General features: G+C 38.0%; 1 protein-coding gene across 1 annotated transcript in view; it reads left to right on the top strand.

Annotated features, from left to right (window-relative positions):
* The window catches only part of STK26 (serine/threonine kinase 26), a 54,764-nt gene that overhangs the window by 15,888 nt on the left and 14,558 nt on the right, over positions 1-24,318 (top strand). The window contains exon 3 of the mRNA XM_062183913.1: positions 16,020-16,250. Coding sequence (XP_062039897.1) covers positions 16,020-16,250 — 231 coding nt within the window. The remainder of the gene's footprint in view (positions 1-16,019; positions 16,251-24,318) is intronic.

Raw genomic sequence — 24,318 nt, 5'->3', positions numbered from 1 at the left:
TCTTACTTGTTTGTGACTTCTGCAATGCAAGTTACATTTCCATAGTTAATTTTTGTGGCAAGAAAATAAATGTCTGTGAAGTGTCTTTCTTGTTGGGAGGAAGCTTTTGAAAGATTGGGGGAGGAGGAGACATCATGGGGGGGATGGTGATTTCAGCTGCTTTTCTATTGAAGATGGGAAATTTGGGGGGGCATGTGAATTGGGCCAATAAAAGTGTTTCTAGACACTTGGAGTCGTTTGGGGTGGCCCTTTTTGCCTCTGTAGCCAAAATGAATATCTTTCATTAACAAGGGAAAATGCCAGAATATCACCACATTTTCTTTGGCTAATTTGGACTGTTATTTTGTGGGGAGGGGAGGCTAAAAAGGAGTCTCACTTTCAAATGACTGCACTCAGTATCATTGTTACTTTTCCAGTAGGTTCTGGCATGAAAGTTCCCCCTCGGGAAATGATTTAAACAGTACTTTGGAGAATTTCAAGGCTGAGTAGCATCTCAGATTTACTTTAAAATCAGTTTGCCTGATGACTTTTTAGCACCACTTGATTTATGTTTTGGCTGCAAGAACAGTTCTAAGTAGTAGTAGGCCGGTTAGTTTTTTCTAAAAATACTTACGTATCCAAAATACAGCGTTGTTTCTCTTAGTGTCCAGTAGTTTAAAAGATAGAAATGTCTCCCTGTTAAACAAGAAGAAGAAAACAAAACAAGAACCACTGTTTGCCCAGGGATTGCAGCCCCCTTTCCAAGTTTCATGAAAGAGACACTTCCCTACCATTCTCTACACATGTGGCTGGATTTTAGATACATTTGTTTAACTAGACACATTTTAATTTGGTTACTCTGGCTTATACATTGTGATGACAGTGTGTCATGCAGTTATAGTGTAGTGGAGATCCTGGGTGGGAGATAAAGCAGAGTTATAGATGCTTAAAAAAAACCTCTTTAATTGAAAAGATGATCTGTTCATTTTAAGGGAATTTTCTTATTTAATGTTGTCAGGTGGTTCCAGAGCTGAAGAATTGAATTTTCCTTCCTGGTAGGACACTAAATCATTTCCTCTTAAGTACTAGAATGAAGACTAGAGTGTATTCTGTTCCACTACCCTGTGGAATAATGCCTACATGCATCTCCTTAAACATGAGGTGAGAGAATTGCATAGGTAACCCTTAGGCCCTAAAACTGGGAATTTGGGGGATTCGGCTCTGGAGTTGGGATTAAGTTCTTGTTTGTAAAAGATAATACACTCACAGGTGTTTATGCATCAAAGGGTTCAAATGCCCATTCCAAGCAAAATTTGAATTAGAAGTAATTGATTTTCTACTGAGGCAATTAATATGTAGTTACTTTTTAAATATGTGTAATTAATTTTTACTAAAGAGGTAGTAAGGCTATCATGTTCCCTTAAGCTTTGGAGAGAAAGAAAGGTCCTTGAAATTTTGCATTTTGAAGTTCTTCATGGTAAATATTGCCAGATGCCTATATTTTAAAAAAATAACAATCATCTACCTTCTACAGTACTGTTCTTGGCACTGTGTTAATCTAATGTAGCCTTTCTCAAACAGGGCTCCTCATCTGAACCATGAAACAGAGAACACTGTTTCTGTTACTGTTTCCTCAGATTCCCCCAAAAGGACATGTAACTAAGACCAACTGTCGATACACTGGAGAGCAGTTCATTTATTACATGCGGTGGATTCCTTGTAGCTTGTTTGTGTGTGGCCGGCAAGCTTTTTGTGTTTTTATTTTTTTAAGGTTTTAAAAGAGTTATTTAAAAAGAAGAATATGGGACATGGACTCAGGCTGCAGAGTGTACGTGACCTACAAAGCCTAAAATATTTCCTATTTGGCCCTTTACAGAAAACGTTTTCTGACCCCTGCCTTAGGGTCTGGAATCCCATTGAGAATTGCTGAGCTAAAGAAAGGAAGCATTTTATAGTATCTTCACTGAGCTTGGGGATACAGTATGGTAATAACAAAGATTTCCCCTTTACCAAGGTAACTGACTTGTATATCGGTCCCACTAGTGTAGTGCTTAATTCAAGTAACGACCTCAGATTATAGTAAATCTGTAGTCATCTTTTACTGGTGGTAAACTTTTAGCCATTGAATTGTATGAAAAGTTGTATATCTGACAATAATGAATAATAAAGGACATTGTGTGGTTGTGTGTGGGTCCATGTTAATGTTCTTCTCCATTTCTGGAGAAAGAAAATAAAGGGGGGGGGTTACTCTGTAAAGGAATATAAGGGAGGGCAGGGAAGAGCATTAATTGCTTTTATCAGGATTTTAAATTAGATGGCCAAATGTGTTAGAAAAGGCTAGTGAATAGCGAGTGTTAAGTGTTGTCTTCATCCCACAATTAAGGTCTCAGGTACCTTGTCAGCAGAACAATACCTAATCAAAAATGCATTAAAATTAATACATCATAGCCTATGGAAATAATCAGGCTCTGCCAAATGACACTTAACACTTGACGATTCAGTGGGGGATGTGCCATCAGTCATCAAACATGGATTGGTAAATCGCAAACTTATCGAGGGCAAAAAAGACCAGGCATTATTTGCAATTTGCTGCTGATTTCCTTTTATGTCCATATTTGGTTCATCAGGAAGTTCTCTTGGCAGTTTTTTTTTTTTTTTTTTTTTTTTTTTTTTTTTTTTTTTTTCTGGAAAATGTCAGGCTTTCTCTCTTCTTTTAGCAAGCCATTCTGGCCTTTGTCACTAAGTAGACCCGAGGCTGCGTGCAGATGTGATGGAATTACCTGAAACAGCGTTTATTTTTTTTCCCCCACTCCTCTGCTGAAAGCTTTCAGTGGCTCCGTACTAGCCCAACCAGAAATTTTGAGGAAAGAGGAGTGAAGCCAGGCTGCTGAGATGCTAAGAAAAGGCATCGCCGGGTCGCAGAACTGGCTTTCAGACTGGTTGTGAAGAAGGAAATAAAGGAAGGCAATGAAATTAGCCAAGGCAAGGGTGGAAAGTATCACTGTGTTCCTAAGTCTATGTATATGAAATACATGAAACTTGTGTGAGTTAAATAAAATTTAACAAAAGAAATTTTAAAAAAGAACACAGAATTTTAAGGTTGTGTTTTTCAAAACCTTTTTTGAGTCCATTTGGGATGGGTGGTGAGAATTTGGTGAATGGTACTTTCTCTCTGGTTAGAGCTGTAAAATGATAGGGTACAAGTTAACTCAAGTTGTAGATCACAAATCTTTAAGGCACACATTGTTCCAAGCATTTCAATTATTTTGAAATGTTCATCAAGCTTATTTTGGCGATGGCAACTCAAGAACTAATTAGGGAACTTTGTCATTTGTCTTTCCTGTGGTTACTTGTTTGTCATTGTCTTTCCCACCCCACACCCAGCTAGAAATCACTCATTACAAAAGCAAAAAACCCAAGTATTTTATAAACATCATATCCAGTTCTAAACTCCTATTGCCCCCTAAAGTTCTTAAAGAGACTGTGTGGCATCTTTTTGAAGGGAAAATTTAGATTTTGCACATATATGCAAATTTGTTGAGTATTTTAATTGGAGATTTGCAGTTTTGTAAAATTGATTGCTAAGTAGAGAAGGGCTATAAATTTTAACTAATCAAATGCTTTGTATTTGATATATATGCTATATATTTGGTATTTGGCATATATATTTGCATGGAGAGCTTGGAAACAGCTCTGTGCTATACTAGCTAAAAATTGAAAGTGTCAACTCATACTAATATTAGTACACATCTAATGATTTTGGTAGCATTTCCTACTTATTTGAACACTTAATTCATGTTTTGCTCATAGACTTCAGCAATGTCACAGATCAACGGATGTAAAAACTGGTGAATCTGCAGCTGTAGGGATATGGATTATGATGTTCACAAATGCTCTTGACAATGAGCACAACAGGGTGTCGAGTGGAATGGCCATATAATTCATGGACAAATGAAGTTTAAAAGTATTTTGGTGCAGAAAAAGGTTTGGAATTCATGTGTACTTTTCCCCTAATATATGCATTTTCCTTCAACTTTTTGAAGACCTCTCATAGGATTGAGAAATTTTAGTTCAAGAAACATTGGGGAACTTTAAAAGGAGATTAGCCTTTTCTACAAAAATTATAAGAAGCTGGAATTCTTTGGGAAAATGGAAATATGACAGCGTTGAGGGCTTTGTTTTCAAACAAATGATACTCCTTGTGCAAAGTGGAAAGAATGATGATACAATCATCATCATTAAGGATGCTGAAATCTAGCCTGCCTCCTGTCTTGTTAACAAGCTACTTTCTTAAGCATGTTGAGTATACCATAGTGCTCAGTGAAGATCTAACTTTTATACTTATTTGTAATAGTTTTTAGCTTAGGCTTTCGGGTACAACTATTTCACACAAACCTACATATACCATTTTTAGTTGGTTTCTGAGTGTATTTGTGTTTGTTAATGAACTATTCAAAATCTTTTGAAGAAGTAAATAGGATATAAAAATAATAATAAGCATTCTTCTACCTGTGCACACATAAACATACACTCTGATGATATGTTTTACTTTGGGGAAATGAAAAGCAAGTTGCTGAAAATATTAGAGACCATTTTTTTAGAATATACTAAAATCTCTGTGCTCCAGTGGTTGCCAAGAGTAAAATCATTTGCTATTGATGCCTTCATGCCATCAGTATTTTTTTCTTGTGATCATAAATGGTAAAGCCAGCAGGCCCCTAGAGATAATTTTCTTAAGTCCTAAGATTCCACTGGGTAACTCTTCACAAACACTATTTGATTAAATGCGTTCAGAGTATAGATTTGATTAAGGAGGAAAATGTTGGAGGGAAATCATTCTGCAGCCACTTTCTCATTAAGAATGAAAAGGTAGGTCTATGTAAAATTCCACTTTTTCAATCAGTGTTAATTTTCTAAAGAACTCATGGTGTTAATAATTTAGTGCTGTGCTTACAAGCTTCAAGCCCATTGATTTTAATTGGAGTTCCACATCTAGAAGGAAGATAGGCTGTGAGCAAATCAATTTGGTTTTAATCCAATCCATTTTAATAAGTGTGCTGAAGATTCACCATAACATGATAGTTCGATATTTTCTATAAGGGTCTGCTGCCTTAGATTTTAACCAGAGGTGTTTATTTCTAAAAGTACTAAAATTATATGCTTTAATTTTACCTCTAATGTGAATAGCATAAAATGAGGCTCTCCGTGTCCATCACTTGAAATTGTCCATCACTTTAAAGTGCCCTGTGTGGATTTGATTAAATAATGGCCTGAATAAATTAGGATACCTGTTTTATCATTCATATACAAGCATTAAGAGAATCTTAGTCTTCCTTTCATTGTACAGCCACCTCCCCCTTTCCATATGAATATTTTATAGATAGGGCTTGTTATCAATCCCAGGCCATATCTATGTAACATCCTGGCTAGTCAGTAATAATCCCTTTAATATTAACATGAATGCTTGTGGCTAATCCTGACCCCTGGTTGAATTGTATATTTTTATATGTTTTTAGCCCAACTAAATTAAAAGAAATGTACAGCAGAGTGGTTCCCTGAGGCCTCTAATCTTTACAATGAAGTATGACATCATCATATATATTCCAGGACATATAGTAGTCATGTGACTCTGGTTAAAAGTGATTGTTGGTGTGTTTCTAAATGAGATTTGCATATATCAGTGATATGCATCCTTATGTATGTGGCTACTACCAATTGTAGTATAGCTCCATGTTATTTCAAGAACTACTATTTTGTAACATAAAGAGCTCTCCAGCTGAAAGAAAAATGTCTCAAAGGTGTTACTTGGAAAGCTTCTATTAATTTAATCATGAGAGTAGGGGTTGACTTTACATTTCACATATTTTAACAACATTCTGTTTTTTGAATGTAATCTCACTTATACCAAAAGTCAGAAACAAAATTCCAAATGTATCCAAGGGCCATTTTGAGGGTACCTGGCTCTGAGTATGACAGAGCTCTATTCTTAATGACCTTAATGAAAATAGAACGGTCATAGCAATGAAAAAGTTTGTGAACATAATACAATATGTACTCTTATGAAGGCACAAGGAAAGGGCTGGCTGCAGGAGGGCAGAGAATAAAGCAGTTGATTTCCAAAGGGAACTGGGAAGGTTTTTTGTTGTTGTTGTCATCAATCAAAGATAGTTCAATCAGAGATGGACAAATGGGCAGGGTATTGTAGACTAAAAAAAAAAAAAGGCACACGTCAAAGGCTCAAAAATAAGAAAGTAATTCCCTAATGGAGAATTGCATTTAAGGTTATTTGTCTAAACTACTACTTACTGAGTCACTGGGCTTGAGTTATGGTTAAGATATGCCTGGAATTTTCCCTTTGGTCACTTAGTTTTGTTGGATGCTCAAGTTCAATATGTGGTTGCTTTTTACAGTTATATTACTTTCTGAATACTACTTTACTTTTGAATGAGTTTACTTCACATTTAAAGGAGAGGAAGACTAATAGGACTTTAGGTCCTGAATGAAGTGAACTACTGACCCTCCATGACTTCTTTGGGGACAGTCACAAACATAATGGGGCATGGCTAGTGTGACAGGTGAGAGATCAATGTGGACAATGACTCATTTTGCTGCTCTTTAGCCATCTTCATCACAATATCAGAGACTTGAGATATGAATGCAGTCTACTAATGATTCTTAAGTTCTTACTGGGACATTAAATCGTGAAGCTATTTTCTGTCACTACAGATTTGGCCATGTGGCCAAAGCCAGTTCATCCCTTAGCTTGTGTGTCAAAACTAGGGTGGTGACTGCTAGTGATAAAGGGAAGGGAATGGAGGGATTTGGCTTCCAATACTTCACAAATTTACACAGCTTCATAATAGCAAGGGATTCAGAGAGCATGGAACCTACTTCTCTCCTTCATTACACAGACGGTGAGGCTTGCATTTAATCACTGATTTCTTGTAATTTTGGGGATAAGCAAAATTAAGCCAATTTTGCCTGACCTCTTTGCTCTCTTTATGTCTGTAATACATATGAGAAACTAGACCTCCTTTTTCCTTTCGAATGGCTATAAGGTCAGAGAGAAATAAGCTAAATGATGCAATGGAATTTGCATCCAGCATTTATTGTGATGGTACCTTGGCTTTTGGTTTATTGAGAGAAGACTCTGATTGTTTGCAGGATGTTTCCTTCACCCTTACCCATGGATGTAATTAAAGGCTTAAAAGGAACTTCAGATCCCAGAAAACTAGTCAAAAAGACAAAATCAGTTCTTCCCTTTAAGAGGTCTTGGATCCAAAGATAATTTAGCTGGCTAGTCAAAATGATCAGACATTTCTACTCTCAATTAAAGTAACAGGGATGTGAAGACCTCTATATCTGGGAAATGGAGCTAATGACTCCATTATAGGTGCTGCCTATAAGTGACTTTGGTGCTCGCATGAGGAGTTCTAAGATGTAGAAGATATGGTCCAATTTATCTCATTTTTCTTTTGAAAACGGTGGTATGTGGTAAAATGACAACGGAATATAAGAAATGTTTTATTTTTTTTTACCCAATTGTAAAGTGAGTGTCTTACAGACATATGTAAAGAACCACACTCTTCACATCCCAGAATGTGGCCAGCTTGCCTTGTTGTTCTTTTCCTCAGCTCTGAGCCCACGTAAAGAGAAGAATTAATGTTAGGAGACAGAGCAAACTCTTCTATCTACTGTTGAGTAGGAGGAATTAAAATGAAGGAAAATTATCAATTATTCTTTTGTTCGGAAAGATAAAGTAGACTCAAAATTATTAAGCAGGAGAAATTCCTCCAGCTGCTTTATTTGTGCAACTATGTCAAAACCTTTTCTAATAATTTTAACCAAGTTACCCTTTATGAAAATATTTGCATTCCAAGTGTTTTTACTAATGAGATGCACTAAAAATAGGAATAATAAAATAAAGGGGAGATGGAAAAGTACTTATAAATTTAATTTTATTTCTGCCTTATGAATACATTTTTCTTGTTGCTATGAACAATATGGGTGAATGTTTAAACAGTTGCCTTAAGAGTATAACATTACATACCACGTGAGACTTTTGCTTTGCCATTAAGACCAAGGTTGCAGTGCTGTGCCTCCTCCATCTCAGAACTACCTTTCAAGACAGGGCATCAACTGTGAGTTGAGAAAGTGCTATCTGATCACCCCAGGAAGCCCATGATTGTTGTAACTGTGTTTCTGACTATATTTCATTGATTTTCTTGCATACATGTAAAATTGGCAATTTGGTACGTTGTGTGGCAAAGGAGAGTTATCCTAACCTTTCAGAGAGATGTAAAAATGTGAATATTCCAAAAGATAGGTAAACCAAGAACATTTTCTTTACCCACTTAGTTAAATATTTTGAGCTCTTATAAACATGGAAATCCAAACTGAAGCAACTGACCACCTGAAGAAATCTGATCTCGAGCCAAATTCTTCATGTTTAATTTGAAACATACACCGACCTACTTAATTTTTTTATCTTAGTTCTTATTCTGTCATATGTGAAAATATAGCAAATATAAGTATTTTATTTTAGAAATGTAAATCACAGAGGTTTCTTAAGAATTTCAAAAACCTTTATCAGATCCTTGTAATATGAACCGTAGGTTTGCAAAGTAGAGAAATGCTCTGCTACTATCACATCCTTCCCAAATTTAGAAAAATTTATGGGGAGCTTGTTTCACCCTTCTCATTATTAAAGTAATCTGAGCATTCACATGATCATTTTAATAATTATAAGCCTACATAAAACCTAGTACAAAATCAACAACTGATGCTAAATGTTATTTTTATTCTTGTGCAGTTTCATCAGTTTGTGGTCATTTTTGTGAACAAAACTGAAAACCATAGTATTAAACGGTTACTGAAGTCTACAATAAATCACAGACAAAGCTGGAATTGGAGCTGTTGGCTCGCTGACATCAGATCCTATGGGAATTGTGTTATTGAATATCCTTACAAGTTTGCCTCCCACACTCTATAGGCTAGCCCATTCCAGTCTAGTTATTGACATGGGAAAAAATGGCATGGGTATAGCAAACTTGCCAGAAAGTCAGGATTACTTATAGATCACTTTTTCTTAACATTATAATTTGAAATATTTAGCAACACACACATACACGTGCATATACACATGGGGCAGACAGTCTTATAGGTGTTCAAAAATTGTGAGATCATATCATTTGGACCAGTATCTACTTGACAACCCCTTCCTCCCAACCACCCAAGCCCCTGGTAACCAGAATTTTGCTCTCTAGTGCTATGGGGGATCAAAATTTTTAGGTTCCACATATGAGCAAGATCATACAGTATTTGTATTTCTGTGCCTGGCTTATTGTACTTAACAGCATGTCCTTCTGGTTCAGCTGTATTATCACAAATGATTGGTCAAAGGATACAAAATCTCAAAATCTCAAAAATAAGTTTAAGTTCAAGAGATCTGTTTTACAATATGGTGACTATAGTTAATATATTGTATTTGTTAAAAATGCAAAGAGTAAGATGTCTTACCACAAAGCTTTGATAACTTTTGAGGAATCATGTATATTAATTAGCTAGATTTAATCATTCCACAATGTATATGTACTTTAAAACATCATGTTGAACATTATAAATACACAAGTATTTCAAAAAGTGTGTGGAAGATAGAATTAAAAGATTATTTTCAATGCAAACAATTTTTGAAGTTCATGCAGTTTTTTCCAATACTGTACATTTTCCATGAACTTTTTGGAGATCCTTCGAACGCATAAATTTGTTTTTTTTAAAAGATTTTTTTGTTTGAAAGAGTTATAGAGAGTGAAGGAGAGAGAGAGAGAGAGAGAGAGAGAGAGGGAAAGAGAGAGAGAAAGAGAGATCTTTCATCTGCTGGTTCACTCCCAAAATGGCCTCAACAGCTGGGCAGAGCCAGGCTAAAACCAGGAGCCAGGAACTCCATCCAGGTCTCCCACCTAGGTATCAGGGGCTCATGAACTTTGGACCATTCTATGCTGTTTTCCCAGGTGCATGAGCAGGGAGCTGGATGGGAAGTGGAACAGTCGGGACTTGAACCAGTGGCCACATCGCAGGCTGTGACTTAACCTGCTGTACCACCACATGGCCTCCTAAACTTATCTTTCAGTTTTGTTTTTCCATGAACTTTTTAGAGTTCTCTTATACAATTTTGTCTGTAAATTAAAAATAAAATAAGTAAATATATCATTTGGAGAACAGGAAAGTCCTGTGCTTTGCAAATTCTTTTAAGTGTAAAGTTTTCAAATTCTTTATAAATATTGGGATAGTATAAAATAGACACTGGAAAATGGTGTGATCTGTTTATGATAGAAAATCATTTTTATTTTATAGCAAAAGGAAGTATGACTTAAGTTACAAATGAATTGAAGCCCTGATAAATGAACCTTAGACTTAAGTCAGGATACTTGAGTTCAACACTGAACTTTGCCACTAGTCAGCTACTTTATATCCTTGAACAATGTATAACCTCTTTAAACTACAGTTTTGTTGATAGAAAAAATTGATTTTGTTTAAGGTGTTTGTTCCATTTCAACTCAAAAGATTATACACACACACACACACACACTTTTTTTTAATTCCAAGCACTTGATCACTTCATCACCCCTCTACCTCTTTCATTGTTTTGACATAATTGATCTCAAGTTTCGTGGCATCCATTTTATGGTATTGGCCAAGGACACAGCAGGCGTACATTAAATGCTTGTTCTTTATGATAGTATAAGGAGTTGGGTTCAATGGCCTATACATTTCTTTCTAGCCCTAAAAGTCTATCACTGAGGTAGAAGTCAGTTGTGTGCTGATCATGCTTTAGCACATAGAAAAGGTGGGGTTTTTTTTTTTTGTTTGTTTTTTGTTTTTTTGTTTTTTTTTGACAGGCAGAGTGGACAGTGAGAGAGAGAGAGAGACAGAGAGAAAGGTCTTCCTTTTTGCCGTTGGTTCACCCTCCAATGGCCGCCGCGGTAGGCGCGCTGCGGCCGGCACACCGCGCTGATCCGATGGCAAGAGCCAGGTGCTTCTCCTGGTCTCCCATGGGGTGCAGGGCCCAAGCACTTGGGCCATCCTCCACTGCACTCCCAGGCCACAGCAGAGAGCTGGCCTGGAAGAGGGGCAACCAGGACAGGATCGGTGCCCCGACCGGGCTGTTGATTTTAAAATCTTTCTTCCCCCTCTTCTGGCCATACCTTAATTAGGAAACATTCAACAAACATCAATAGTATGGATGTCGTTAATGTAGGGAGACAAGTTCAAAACAGTGAGTTCAATGTTGCTTGGCTTAGGTCTTGGTTTTTGAAAGTGCCTCCAGTGTTCCAGAGCTCAGTCCTTCCTGGTCAAATCCTCTGAGCAATCTGTTGATTATTCTCAGTGCTATGCTGGAGGTCTTCCTCAGCTACCTCACATCAAGCTCTTTCACGTTGCTCATCTTTGGTTCTTTCTCACCTTTGGCTTTCTAGGTCTGTGTTCTGCTAGAACTCTATAGCTAACTCTAGTTGTGTCTATGATTCCTTTGTTGCTCCTGGCCACCCATTCCTCAAGCCCTCCTTGCAATTTGGACCCATTTTATATTGCCTCCTAGATCTAAACTTTTACTCCATCAGTGTTGGCTATCAACCTCAAAACTCTGTAATCAATCACATCTTAGTTTATTATCCACTCTGTAGATTATACATAGATTGTGTTGGGTAAAAATAATATTGAAGAATACATACATAAAGAGTTTGGGATATACTGTGCTTAATTTTGTAAGTCTAGCCTTGAGAACAAGTGCTAATTTTAGAGACATATACTTTTAAGTGTTGCAGATTTGATTTGTTTTAGCATATTAAGTTTATCTACAAAGATACTTCAGGAAGTTCATGGAAATGTAATTAACAGATAAGTTTTTTTGGTGTACAATAAATTTGAAATCCATGCATAGAATTTTTCATGATACACCTTTTCCACAAAACTTTTAAGGTACTCTGATATGTAAATACCAAAATCCTCTTGGTTTTATTTTCATTCCCAAGTTGTTCACTGTTAGTGTACAGAATTACATTAGACCCATATGCTTGCCTGGGAAAAACAGGGATAATGAGTTCCCTGGAAACAAGTATACAAAGTTCACATCTGTCTGCTCAGCAGTTCCCACAGGTTGATCTCAAGACTACTGCCACATGCCTACATAGGAATCATTGGGGTGCTTTTTAAAAAGTACTTGGTTGCAGGGATCCAATCTCAGATATTCTGAACCAGTGGTTTCGGATGAAGTCTAGTTACCTACATTTTTTTAAGTTAAACTCATAATGTTAATGTATCGCCAAGATTAGAAAGCTCTTAGAGAACTGTTACAGCTTCATCCAGCTCTCTTTCTGTGGTTTAATATCCAAGAAGTCCTCTTCTATCTACCCCCCAGAAGACAAACAATTGATCACCTTATGTTTTTTCCCTTTTGGATTTCCTGAGATTATTTCCATTCTGAGTAATTGTTGTTGTTGTTGTTTAATGATAATGATACCTTCTGTTTAAGACTTAAATTTGTGACAGTGTACATTAATGTGAAGGGTGAAGATTTAAGGCAAAGAACAGGTGTAAAGTAAATCATGCAACAATGTGAATGTCCTGAGGTGCGTCTGTGAGGTTTTCATTTTCACAGACTCATTTTTATGGGACACGTGGAAATGGTCCATTGTTGTAAATCAATATAAAGTTAATTTACCGGTTCCTCTTGTTTGCTGCTATAGAACCTACTGCTCCTTCCTTTATGGCAGGGGTAAGGAACCTTTTTTTTTTCTCCCAAGGGCCATTTGGATATTTATAACATCATTCACGGACCATATAAAATTATCAACTTAAAAATTAGCCTGCTACAGATTTATTGAATTTCGAGTCCCATCTGTGGTTGCATTGACAGAGCCAGACCAAATGATTTCACAGGCCTTAAATGGCCCAGGGGGAGGATGTTCCCCACCTCTGCTGTATGGCAATGCAAACACAGATATGAACCTATTGCTCAATTATAATTTTTCAGTAGAGGTAGAAAGATTTAGAAATTTTAATATTCTTAAAAGAATATTGGATTTAGATAGAAAGGGACTTGACTTGGCTTGATTTTCTTACAGGCTCCAAAGAACAATGGGAATTCTTGGATAAACCAGCTTTCTTTTTATAAATGATTTTTAAATTGTTTTACTTGGGATATTTACCATTTATTTACTTGACTTTTTTTCCCCCTTGTACTAAAAAACAGGAAGGAAATATGTCTTATAAAGATTTAGAAAACTTTGGTTTACGATGGTAAAAGACTTGTTTTCATGATCCTCTCCACCCTGAAAGTTGATGATTTGCTTGAAAAGTGTAGACCCCAAATAAAAGACTGAAGTGCAATCCATTTGTAAATGATGGGTCTTTCTCCTTTTCTTTCTCCAACCTGCCATTTCTCAATGTTTTATGCCATTCCTCAATTTAAAATCTTAAACTATATTAATGAGTTAGGCTTCACTTCAGAGCTTCTTTAAACTGCAAAATGTGACTTGGATTTTAAGTCTTTGATTTACATATTTGCAGGAGCTCGTTTATTACAGAAAGCAAGGAACAGCTGTATCCTCCCTGGAGTTGATTGTTTCACTCAAATCCTTTTAAAGCACTAATTAGTAAGATTAGGATTTAATTTTTGTTTCTTAACAACAGATGATAACTTCTTATACAATTAATATACTTCCTGGAGTGTGTTATCAGAATGCACAGTCTGAATTTTTCAATACATACTGTATTACAAATTTTAGAATTATTTTGTGACTGTATGAGAAAAAAAGATTAAAAAAAAACTTTTCCAAGACCACTACATTTAGGAAGTTTAGAGGGAGGTGAATCCTTCACCAAGTTATGTGGTGGGTATTTTTAGCACAAGGTAATATAAAGACAATAACCATCACCCAAAGTAGGAAGAAGTACCTGTGGGTTAGCCACTGTGTAGTAGTAAACTCAATGGAGTACAATGTCTTGGAAAAAGAGGACACCAAATAAATGAGTTATGATAGTTCTGTAGTGTTTGAGAAGGCATTATAACAAAATGTAGAGGAATTTGCAACTTAACTGAAGTCTAAACTATTTCTGAAAGTGGGAAAGTCATGTGGGAAAGTCAACATGTGTATGTTTGTTCCATGTGGGTACTGGATGAGGATGGAGATACACAAATAGGTTGCAACATCAAAGAGACTACCACATGGAAAGTACATCTTTTAAAAATGGGGAAAAATCCAATCAAATGGAATAGAGAAACTCATAAACAGGTAGGTCATGTGCAAACTGTATTATAGGTTACTTGAAACAAGAGAATTTGGTCAAATTCTTTATAAGGAGTTTACTGAAGTAGTAGTGTATAAATTTGGCAATCATTGTGCAAAGAACTTGGTAAGAGAAACATACTAAATTTTAATGGCCTCTTTGTCTAAGAAAAGAAGACATAAGGGACATGAATCCTCCATAATTGTCATCTGAAATTGATGAAGTGAAACTAGGTAAAATTGTAGTACAGGAACAGGTATTCCAGGTCTAATGGACAAATTAATTATAGATACCTCATCAGAACCAGATAGCATCCTCATATATTTTACAGGAATTCAAAGTAATGTTTTAGCATAATAAAGTCATTAAATGTAATTTAGTAATGTTAATTTTTGAGAATTTGGAAATCTTGAGTTTCTGCTTTATGAAATCTTAAGCAATATGAGTCCAAACAAAGCTATAAAGATTGTGTCATGGGAGTGTAATTTAAATTCAAGATCATGTATGCATATTATAAGATAAATGGTATTTCTGACCCATGCATGAACAATTCATTTATAAATGTAAATGTGCCTTATACATTTTTAGGTCTAAAATCCTACACTTGATTACAGATTTTATTGTAGCATATTCTTGTTCCTCACTGTGAGTTGTGAAAGTTCAGCATGCTACTATTTCTTTTCTTTTTTTTTTTTTTTTTTTCGCCAAGCAGAGTTAGAGAGAGACAGAGAGAAAAGTCTTCCTTCCGTTGGTTCACCCCCCCAAATGGCCGCTACAGTCGGTGCGCTACACCGATCTGAAGCCAGGAGCCAGGTGGTTCCTCCTGGTCTCCCATGCGGGTGCAGGGCCCAAGGACTTGGGCCATCCTCCACTGCACTCCCAGGCCACAGCAGAGAGCTGGACTGAAAGAGGAGCAACCGGGACAGAATCTGGTGCCCATATGAGATGCCGGTGCCGCAGGTTAGCCTAGTGAGCCGTGGCGCCAGCACATGCTACTATTTCTTAATGATACTAACAAAATAAAGGCACAGAACCTTATCTCAATTACTGATTTACCTACAGATAGGATCCTAAGTAAAATAAATGAATAAATAAGACAGCTTGTAAATCCTGGAGTCTTTGGCATTTGGTGGTTGCCTGGATGGCGGTTTTGAAGTGTGAGTGGAGTAACTGAAATGTTGCAGGCAGAGAAAGAAAGTTAGAGGTAATACATACTGGTAGAATGTTCGAATGTTTAGTGATTCACTTTCGCTTAGGTTAGGTGTTCTCTCACCATTGCCAAATTTGCATGATTGTACAAACTGTGTATAATTAGTTGCTGTATTTTAAAAAAAATGTCTGATCCTCTGGCAGGCACTGGAGACCACGTTTGCTGTATGGGATGGTTTTGGATAGCAGGATCAGCAAAGCCCACTGCATGTGGGTGACTCAGTAGAATGCGGTCTAGCTGACCCTTTGAGATTACAGTAGTTCTAACAAAGCATATATCAAAAGACTTTGCATGCTTTGAAAAAAAATCAAGAAATGAGAAATGTTTAAGGAGATGAAAATGCCAATTACCCCAATTTGATCATCACATTGTATACATGCATTGAGTTGTCACATTTTATTCATAAATATATACAATTAAGAAAATAATAAAAATAGGAAAAATCCTATAAAATATTATCTTATGTGATTTATTTTCCTTCCATTAAAAATATTTGATTCAAAACATTTTTGTTCTTTCTTTGTCTCTTTCCTTCCCCCCTTAGAATAATATAGCTGATCCAGAAGAACTGTTCACAAAATTAGAACGCATTGGAAAAGGCTCATTTGGAGAAGTTTTCAAAGGAATTGATAACCGCACCCAGCAAGTGGTTGCTATTAAAATCATTGACCTTGAGGAAGCTGAAGATGAAATAGAAGACATTCAGCAAGAAATAACTGTTTTGAGTCAATGTGACAGCTCATATGTAACAAAATACTATGGGTCATATTTAAAGGTAATGTATGTGTTGTATTATTTAAGTCATAAGGTATTTTCATTACTTTTTTTGTTTTTTTAAAAATTCTATTTTTTGAAAGGCAGTATCTTAAATTAGAACTTGGCAGTGTTTGGCCTCAAGACGGAATCCAGCCCCATTTATAGAACCAAATAATCCGTTGTTAGATTTAACAGCTGTGTCCTGCGTGCATCTAGTACTCAGCTGTAGCCTTTTTCCACACCTGAACTTTTAGATGGGGGTTGATAGGGGAGCAGAAGTACAGCTGGTCCTCGAGATGTATCTTTTGGCAGGAAAAGGCTATCCCCCAGGTATCCACATATTATTCTCAATGGGCTGGTGTTTTTCAACCTCAGATTGGATAGACTGTGTAAGTATGTCACTTATTCCATTGAGTTGTAATGGTTATTTGCATGTCTCCCTGCAAACAGGTTGTGATCTCCTTGATGTCTTGGCTTAACTAGTCTGGGCTTGTACATCAGTTAGCACAGGGTATGACACATCTTAAGCAACTGATAAATACGATTATTTTTCAGTACACGCTGGGGATAGATTGGCTCCACAAGATGCCTTGCAGATATAAAACTGCATGGCTGCCCAAGTCTCTTATATAAAATAGCATTTCCATATAACCCAGACCCAACCTCCCAAATAAGTTTATATGTCTTATAATATCTAATACAATGTAAATGTTCTGGAAATAGTTGTTGTTATTCTGTATCATTTGGGGACTGATGACAGAAAAATATCTGTATAGATGTATAGATGCAATGTTTTTTGAATATGTTTGCTCTGCAGTTGGTTGGATCTGGGGACATGGAAAACATGGATGTTGGAGGGCTGACTATACTTGTTAAAATGGAATTAAGTGGAATAATATCTATGTGCCCTCCCCCCAAAGTTGGAGTTAGCAGACAGCTAAAAAGTTCCAGCAGATGGAGATACTATTGCAAGAGTTCTTGGGTTCCTGTGTTAGAAGGCAGAATTGGTGTCTATTGGAATATGAAGAATAAATAGCTGGGAAAGTCTTAGCTTAGTACAGGGGTGGGGAACATCAGGCGGCCGGGCCATATAAGGCCAGCAAACTCATTTGGTCCGGTCCTGCCAAGGCAACCGTAGGCGGGACTCAAAATTCAATAAATCTACTGCAGGCTAATTTTTAAGTTGATCATTTTCTGTGTCCGAGGAATGATGTTATAAATATCCAAACGGCCCTTGGCAGGCCAAAAAAAAAAAGGCTCGAGTTTAAGTTATTTTAGAATTAAAATTGTTTCTGACAATGTTGAAAAATTTTTCAAAAGAAGCCAGTGAAAGTATTAGGTCCTTGCCCTTCAGGGCTTTGTATAAGGGGAGGAGAGGAGAGGATTTGTTGTTTCTTGTTGCCTTAAGTTAATGTCTGCATATTTGCTGGTGCACCCACCTCTTCTGCACATGTCAGGCTGGCTTCAGCGTGGAAAGGCCTTCTTTTGTGGGCGAGTGTGAGGGCACTGGCTGGCTGCTCCCCAGTGGTTCTGCACCCTTTAGTCGGCTGTGTCTCTCTGTCTGCTGAGGTCCTTGTTAACAGAGATCTGTCTCAGCAACAGAGTAAAGGGCTCGTGCGAGTCTTTGCTGGCTTGGGCGGCTGGGTTTCCCCAGTCTGTTCTTCCTCCCACAGAAGAAGTCATGACCGAGGGGATCCCTCTGGACACAGAGTCTGGCTTGTGAGCGGGCTCATCTGATGAGTGGAAGGCCAGATAGCTGAGGCTTGAAGGCATGAGCCCGCGAGTGTCTGCCGGCATAATGCGGCAGTAGTGAGGTGTAGTTCTTCCCATCCTCTCTCCCTACCCCTGCAGCTGCCACATTGCTACAGGTAGGCACGGCGTGGGTGCTTGTGCCGCACCAGGGCCAGGAGGGCGGGCTTACCGAGCAAGTGTGGTTGGGAGGAAGGGCGGAGTCGAATGCCTATGGCGGCAGAGCAGGTGCGCAGACCACTTGCTGGCGCAGAAACCTCAGATCCGGCAGACTGCGAGCCAGCTCGCTCTGGCATTCACTCTGGCATCTGCATTGGAGGTGTGGTGGTCGCAGGTTAGCCACAGGAGACAATTCAGAGCGCAGACCGGCTCAGTGGTGGCTGAGTCGCTGTTTAGAGCACGGACAAGGACAGAGCGCTTGGCTGTGACGCGGTTGGAAGCCATGGCTGGTATGGCAGCGTCAGGATATCTCCATGGCTTGAGCTACAGGCTGGCGAAGTTCACAAAGCACAGGTCTGCAGTGTGGATGTCACCTCTCCGGGGGGGTCAGAAGCGGCCCCCAACAGCGTCTGGTTGAGAGAGGATTGTATCGCTGTACCTTTCTCTGCAGTTCACTGGCAGGAATGGCTGCTGGCTACCTCAGTGTTAAGAGACGCCAGCATTCTCCGCCCCAGGTGGGGACCATGGTGGTGTCTCCACAGTGCCCTTGGTTCCTGGCAGTCTCCTGGTGGCTTGGACCTGCGCATCTCACCAGCGATCCTTTCTGTGCTGAGAGTGCAGTGTTTACCCCACGGGTTGCTGAGGATTCTTCTCCTGGGTTATTTTGGATTATGTTATGTTGGCTTATTTGTTTGTCTGTGTGGGATGATTAAGAATGATACCTCCTGCTACTTGATCTTGGTGACTTCACTCTGTCACCACTTTGTTGAGCTATCTATTACTTAATACAGATGAGGAAATTCATTATGAGTTTCTCTGCCTTTTCACAAAGCCTAATTATGCTAATATTACATGAATTAGATGAATATGGAATGAAAGCTTAGAATGAATCATAAATCAGCCAAATAGCTACAGATAGAAAAATGAGATCTCTCTACTCCTGCCATCAAAGAACTTACCTTCCTGTGTGATTCTAAAATGTTGCAGATTTGCTGATTAAAGTATGTAGGCAATACAGATGAGTCACAAATGAGGTGGTCATGTTTGTCCTTCTGTGGAATTACTTGAATAAAAGACCTCCCAGAGGAGGTAATAACACTGGAAAGTTTCTATCCAATATCAGCCTTTCCTTCAGTGTAGTAACTACTGTCTGTTCTGTATTTGACCATATCCATACTCTTTTGATCCTTTGTAGCATAATTGTTCCATTTGTATTCATTCCTTAGAAGTTAATTTAGCAGGTCCGATTCCTTAGACATCTCTCTCTCTCTCTCTGTGTGTGTGTGTGTATGTGTGTGTTTATTCATTCTAGTTGGATTCCTAGTAATTCTAGTACCACTGTCAAGCAAACCTGAATCGTTGCTATATTTAGTTATCTGTAACAGATCAGTTATTTTTGATAACTTAAGTAAACCCCATTCAAAATGGATTGTGCTGTGTTAAATTGGATTTTATTGATTGCTTATAGCCTTTATTCAGTACTCTCAGAGACAATGTGTTGCAGCGCTGTATTTTTCATTCCAAAGATTTCAATTTTTTGGAAAAATTCCCTTCAAAACCTAGCAAAGTAGTATGCATATACTCATCATCCAATAATGGCTTAAGCTTAAATACAATCTAATTTGCTGTCTCAAATCTTGACTTTTTTTTTCTAAACTAAGACTGTGTCAAATATGATGGGGGTCTGTTTAATGCCGTCACTGTAGTTCAAGGCCACGTCCTCTTAGCACCATCAGGGAGCTGCATTATCAATCCGCTGATGTACTTACTGTGGCCCATCCATCCATTTCAGAGGACATGGAGGATTTTGTGAGTGAAGTGAATTGAACAAAGCAGGATATGGGTTTTGCTCCAGTTGCCCCTCCCCCCCCCCCGACATCATACATAACCAAGACCTCACTGTAAGCTGGAGGAAAAGGTTATTGCATTTGAGAGAAAATTACATGTTCTCTGAAACTGCATACAGTTGTAGTGATTTCCCTGAGACATGCAAAAATGACTAGGTATTCATTTTGACTGAGGTCACTGTGTAGCTCCAGTTTGAAAAACAAGAGTAAAAACCAGACAAACACATCAGCATGGCCACAGTGTTTTCCTTTAATTTTAGCTCATTGCAGATTTTCTTAACCGAGTTAGTCTTTATGAAGAGTGCTAAAATAAGCAAACCCGTCCCTTCTGATCTCACAATATTTGAACAATCTTTTATAATCCTGAAATATTTTTCTATTTTGGTATAAATCTTAAAATGAAGCTCACCCAGGCATTGAATAGAATTTGAATCATGCCTTTATTTGCTACTGAAAGAAATTACTTTTAGATTTTTTTTTAGTGAAATACTGAGTTTAGCGAAACATAGATTTCTTTTTATGGCAAAGAAATATTGGTTTTCCCTGCACACTACCAGTATTTATTTAAAAACAGCAACAATAATAAAAAATTGGATGAATGAAGTAAAGTATTCCATAATCAAGTTTGTAAGTCTTTTAGCCTCATTTTTCACGGAAACTTTGTGTGTGCTTACATCCAGTGTATGCTCAATTCTTCTAAAATATTCTATTTTTTTAAAAAAATTGAATTTTTTATAAAACTTGAGGGAAATCAAGAATAGAACATTTTCTTCTGTTTAAAATGTTCTTTTCTCAAAATAAGAATAGCTTTCAACCTAGCATAATGTGCTCATAAGAAGCCCCATATTAGTTTTAGTTCAACACACGCTTATTTATTGAGTGCCTACTCTGTGTATTTCTCTGATTCTGCATTTTTGCCCTTATCAATCTGCTTTATTCTCACCACTTGTAAATTCCTGCCTCTGGTTCCATCCTTCCTCCTCAGCCCCACCTATGTACTGGCCACTTGCCTCATATTACTCATTAGGCCTGTGGGTACATTAAGTACAATAACTTGACAACAGGAGCGGTAACATTTGAACTAGATCTTGAATGTGACTTTGGTTGGGGTTGGGATGTGAGGGTGGACAGAACATTCTAAACTGGAAAGAAATGACTCAGAGGTAGTGAAGTATCTAGCCACATCTAGGCAAGATGATCTCTGCTGTCCCCTGCAGTTCTATAAAGTCTGTGTGCTGTGTTTTTTCACTTGTGGTAAACTATACATAACATAGAGTTTCCCATTTTAGCTCTTTTTATGTATCAATTCTGTAATATTAAGTAAATTCATATGGCTGTGTAACCATCACCACCATCTATCTCCAAAACATCTTCACCAGTTGAAACTTTATACCCACGAAAGCATAACTCCTCATTCCCCCTCCCCACAGTCCTTGGCAACTACTATTCTATTTTCTGTCTCCATGAATTTGACTGCTCTAGGTACCTCATATAAATGGAACCCTATACTATTTGTCCTTTTTTGACTGGCTTATTTTAATTATACCTGCTAGTATATGTGGCCAGTGTTATGATTGGCTATTGGATTAAAAGATCAGCTCATTTAATTCGATTTGTATATGTATATATAACAAATTACAGCTCACATAATTCAATATATAAGTAACTTCTATCAAATATATCAGTTGTAAATTAAAGCTTATTTAATCATAGATGTATTACAAATAATCTAATATCAAATACCTATAATGGTAATTTTAATTTTTTTCCATAAACAAATAAACTGTAAGTTCCACAGTAGCATTTCTCCCCTCATTGGCTAAATGTCTGCTTTAGTGGCAAAGAATTGCTAGTCGGAAGCCTCAGTGAGTAATAGTTGATACTTCAGATATCAGTAATTTGTTAACACTAGGCTCCAACTTCTTCCAAGTAACTAGTATCACTCTAGAGCAGTTACTCTTCAGGTGTTCTGAACTTAGGGACAATCATAATCCCTGACTGGCCACCCATGTTGATACAGGACGTTACCTTTTTAAAATATTCAAAAAGCAAGCCAAGCACACTTTCTTGCATTCTCCACACTAAGTCTCTCAATGTGGAAGTCATCATCCCTCAAAATAATAGGATCATATTATCTAGGTTTTTCAGTTTGGTTTTGTCTGTGGTTGACGTTTCCATTGAGCCAATCATGCATGTTGTGGACGAGGAACTTGTTAGAAGAATCTCTTGTGGATTAAGCTTCCATGAGCCTAGAAGGGGCCCACCAGCTGGCCAGTCCCAGCAGTACCCACTTAGGCCTTGCTTCAGGCTATTCCTGAGTGTCCAGACCAATGGCCATCTTCCACTGAGGCTTGTCTCTAGATGTAGCAGTCAAAAGGAGGCAGCCAGAAAAGCTATTGGGTAGCCCTGGTCCTCTGCCCATCGGAAGAAGTCCTGGTTCCACAGAACAGTTTGCTTACTGATAAGAAGCATTATTTTCAGACCTGAAGTTGCTTAGACATTAACATCAATAACCTGGCAGTATGTATGGACTGCTTTATAAAGTCACTTTTAAAGGTTTCTGTGAATACTTTTTAGTGACAGAGAGTTGGTAAGTTTCTGTTTTGTATTAGTACAAACAAAAAGCACACGGTGTTTTTAACTTGGAAAACAGGTGCTTTCATTCACACAGAAGTGCAAAACAGATAAACATGTTTTAGGAGATCATTTTCTTTTAAATGTCAGGTGCTTGGGAAACTTTCTGAATTCATAATGTAGAATATAGTGCTTGTTAGAAACAAACATGTCAAAAGAAAATTTTTGAAGTTTATTTTATTTGAGAGGGAGAGCGTGAGATTAAGAGATCTCCCATCTGCTGGTTTACTCCTCAAATGACTGCAACGGTGGGGCTGGGCCAGGCCCAAGCCAGGAGCATGGAACTCAGTCCAAGTCTCAGAAGCCCAACTGTGTGTGCTGTTACCCACTGACCACCCCACTCCCCAAGGTGTGTATTCACTAGCAGCTGGAATCCAAAGCAGAACTGAGACCCAAACCCAGTCCTTTTGATATAGGTAAGATATTGGCATCCCAAGTAGTGTCTTAACTGCTAGGCCGAATGTTCGCCCTAAGGGAAAAATCTTGTCATAAGTAACACCTTTTTCTTCCCTTGATATAAAGATTCTTCGGGTTCACAGTTCTCACCGTCTGGTGCTGAATTTCTATACATAAATACAAGGTGCATGAGCCACTCCCAGAACTCCTCTTCCCACCCCACTATTGTGGGAATTTATTTCCTCTCTTGCATATTGTGTACACTGCTACTAACAAAGACACTCAACTCCTTCAGTTCAAGCTGGTTTGCTGTGGCCTGCCAGAGTGGATGTCACCATTAGTGGAGGGGCTGAATGGGGTCAGGGAACACTGTTTCTCTCTTTCTCTTATACATTCTACATAGTTGCAGAATTAACAAAGGAGAATCCTTTTGTCTCAATATAACGGAGCCCTCCCTGCACGATCCCTAACCTCAGGCCACATCCCACCCCCCACACTACCATGGAAACCCACTTCTGACTCTTCGCCCCTCCTCTACCATCTGCTAAGCACTCATCATCATGTCACTGGAGTCCCTTCTCTGCCTTGATAAAGTTCCAACTCCATGGAGATGCTTGGAAATTTTAAATTGAACTCCTGAGTACTTTCCAGAAGTGGCGGAGTTTGAGAGTTGAGAATCTTCATCCCATAGCTGGGGCTGTAAAGGTGAGAAATGTATTCCTGGCATCCCAAGGTGACGCACAGCACTGAATATAGTTTCCTCCCAGAAAAAAATTGTTAAGGCATAAATAGTAGTTTCTCTGGAACCCTTCATGCTATACTATGAATACATTTCTGTTCAATTGTCTTTTGCAGGGACTACCCCAGGAACCTAGACATTGTTTTTATGGGAAAATGCTTACTTTCAAAATTCCAAACATCTTACTTAGAAATGGACTTTTGGAACCATTTACAACTTGGCTGTTGCCAGTATAGTAAAACCAAGCATTCTGCTTCCAGTCAGCTCTGTGGTCCCACAAAAATTCAGAGAATACCACCTATGAAATGGTATGGAGAGGTATCCCTAGTATTTCAGGCTGTAGGTGGGGGAAAAGGGGGGGTGATGATTTATTCCACAGTTTAACTGATAGAGCTGAGTGGTATGTGTTTATGTATGTGTGCGCAGTTGTTTTAGAATTCACGTGTATGTATTCTCTTCTGTTTCTTCTTGGGCAACTCATAGTGAAGTTCATTCCAATTGCAGTAATCATATGCTTTTTAAGCCACATAGTCCCTTTTTCTTAACCATGTACATCAGAAGAA

Source organism: Lepus europaeus, chromosome X (genome assembly GCF_033115175.1).
Source record: "Lepus europaeus isolate LE1 chromosome X, mLepTim1.pri, whole genome shotgun sequence".
Lineage (NCBI taxonomy): Eukaryota > Metazoa > Chordata > Mammalia > Lagomorpha > Leporidae > Lepus > Lepus europaeus.
Note: the sequence above shows the minus strand (reverse complement) of the source record. Positions and strands in the feature narration are given on the sequence as shown.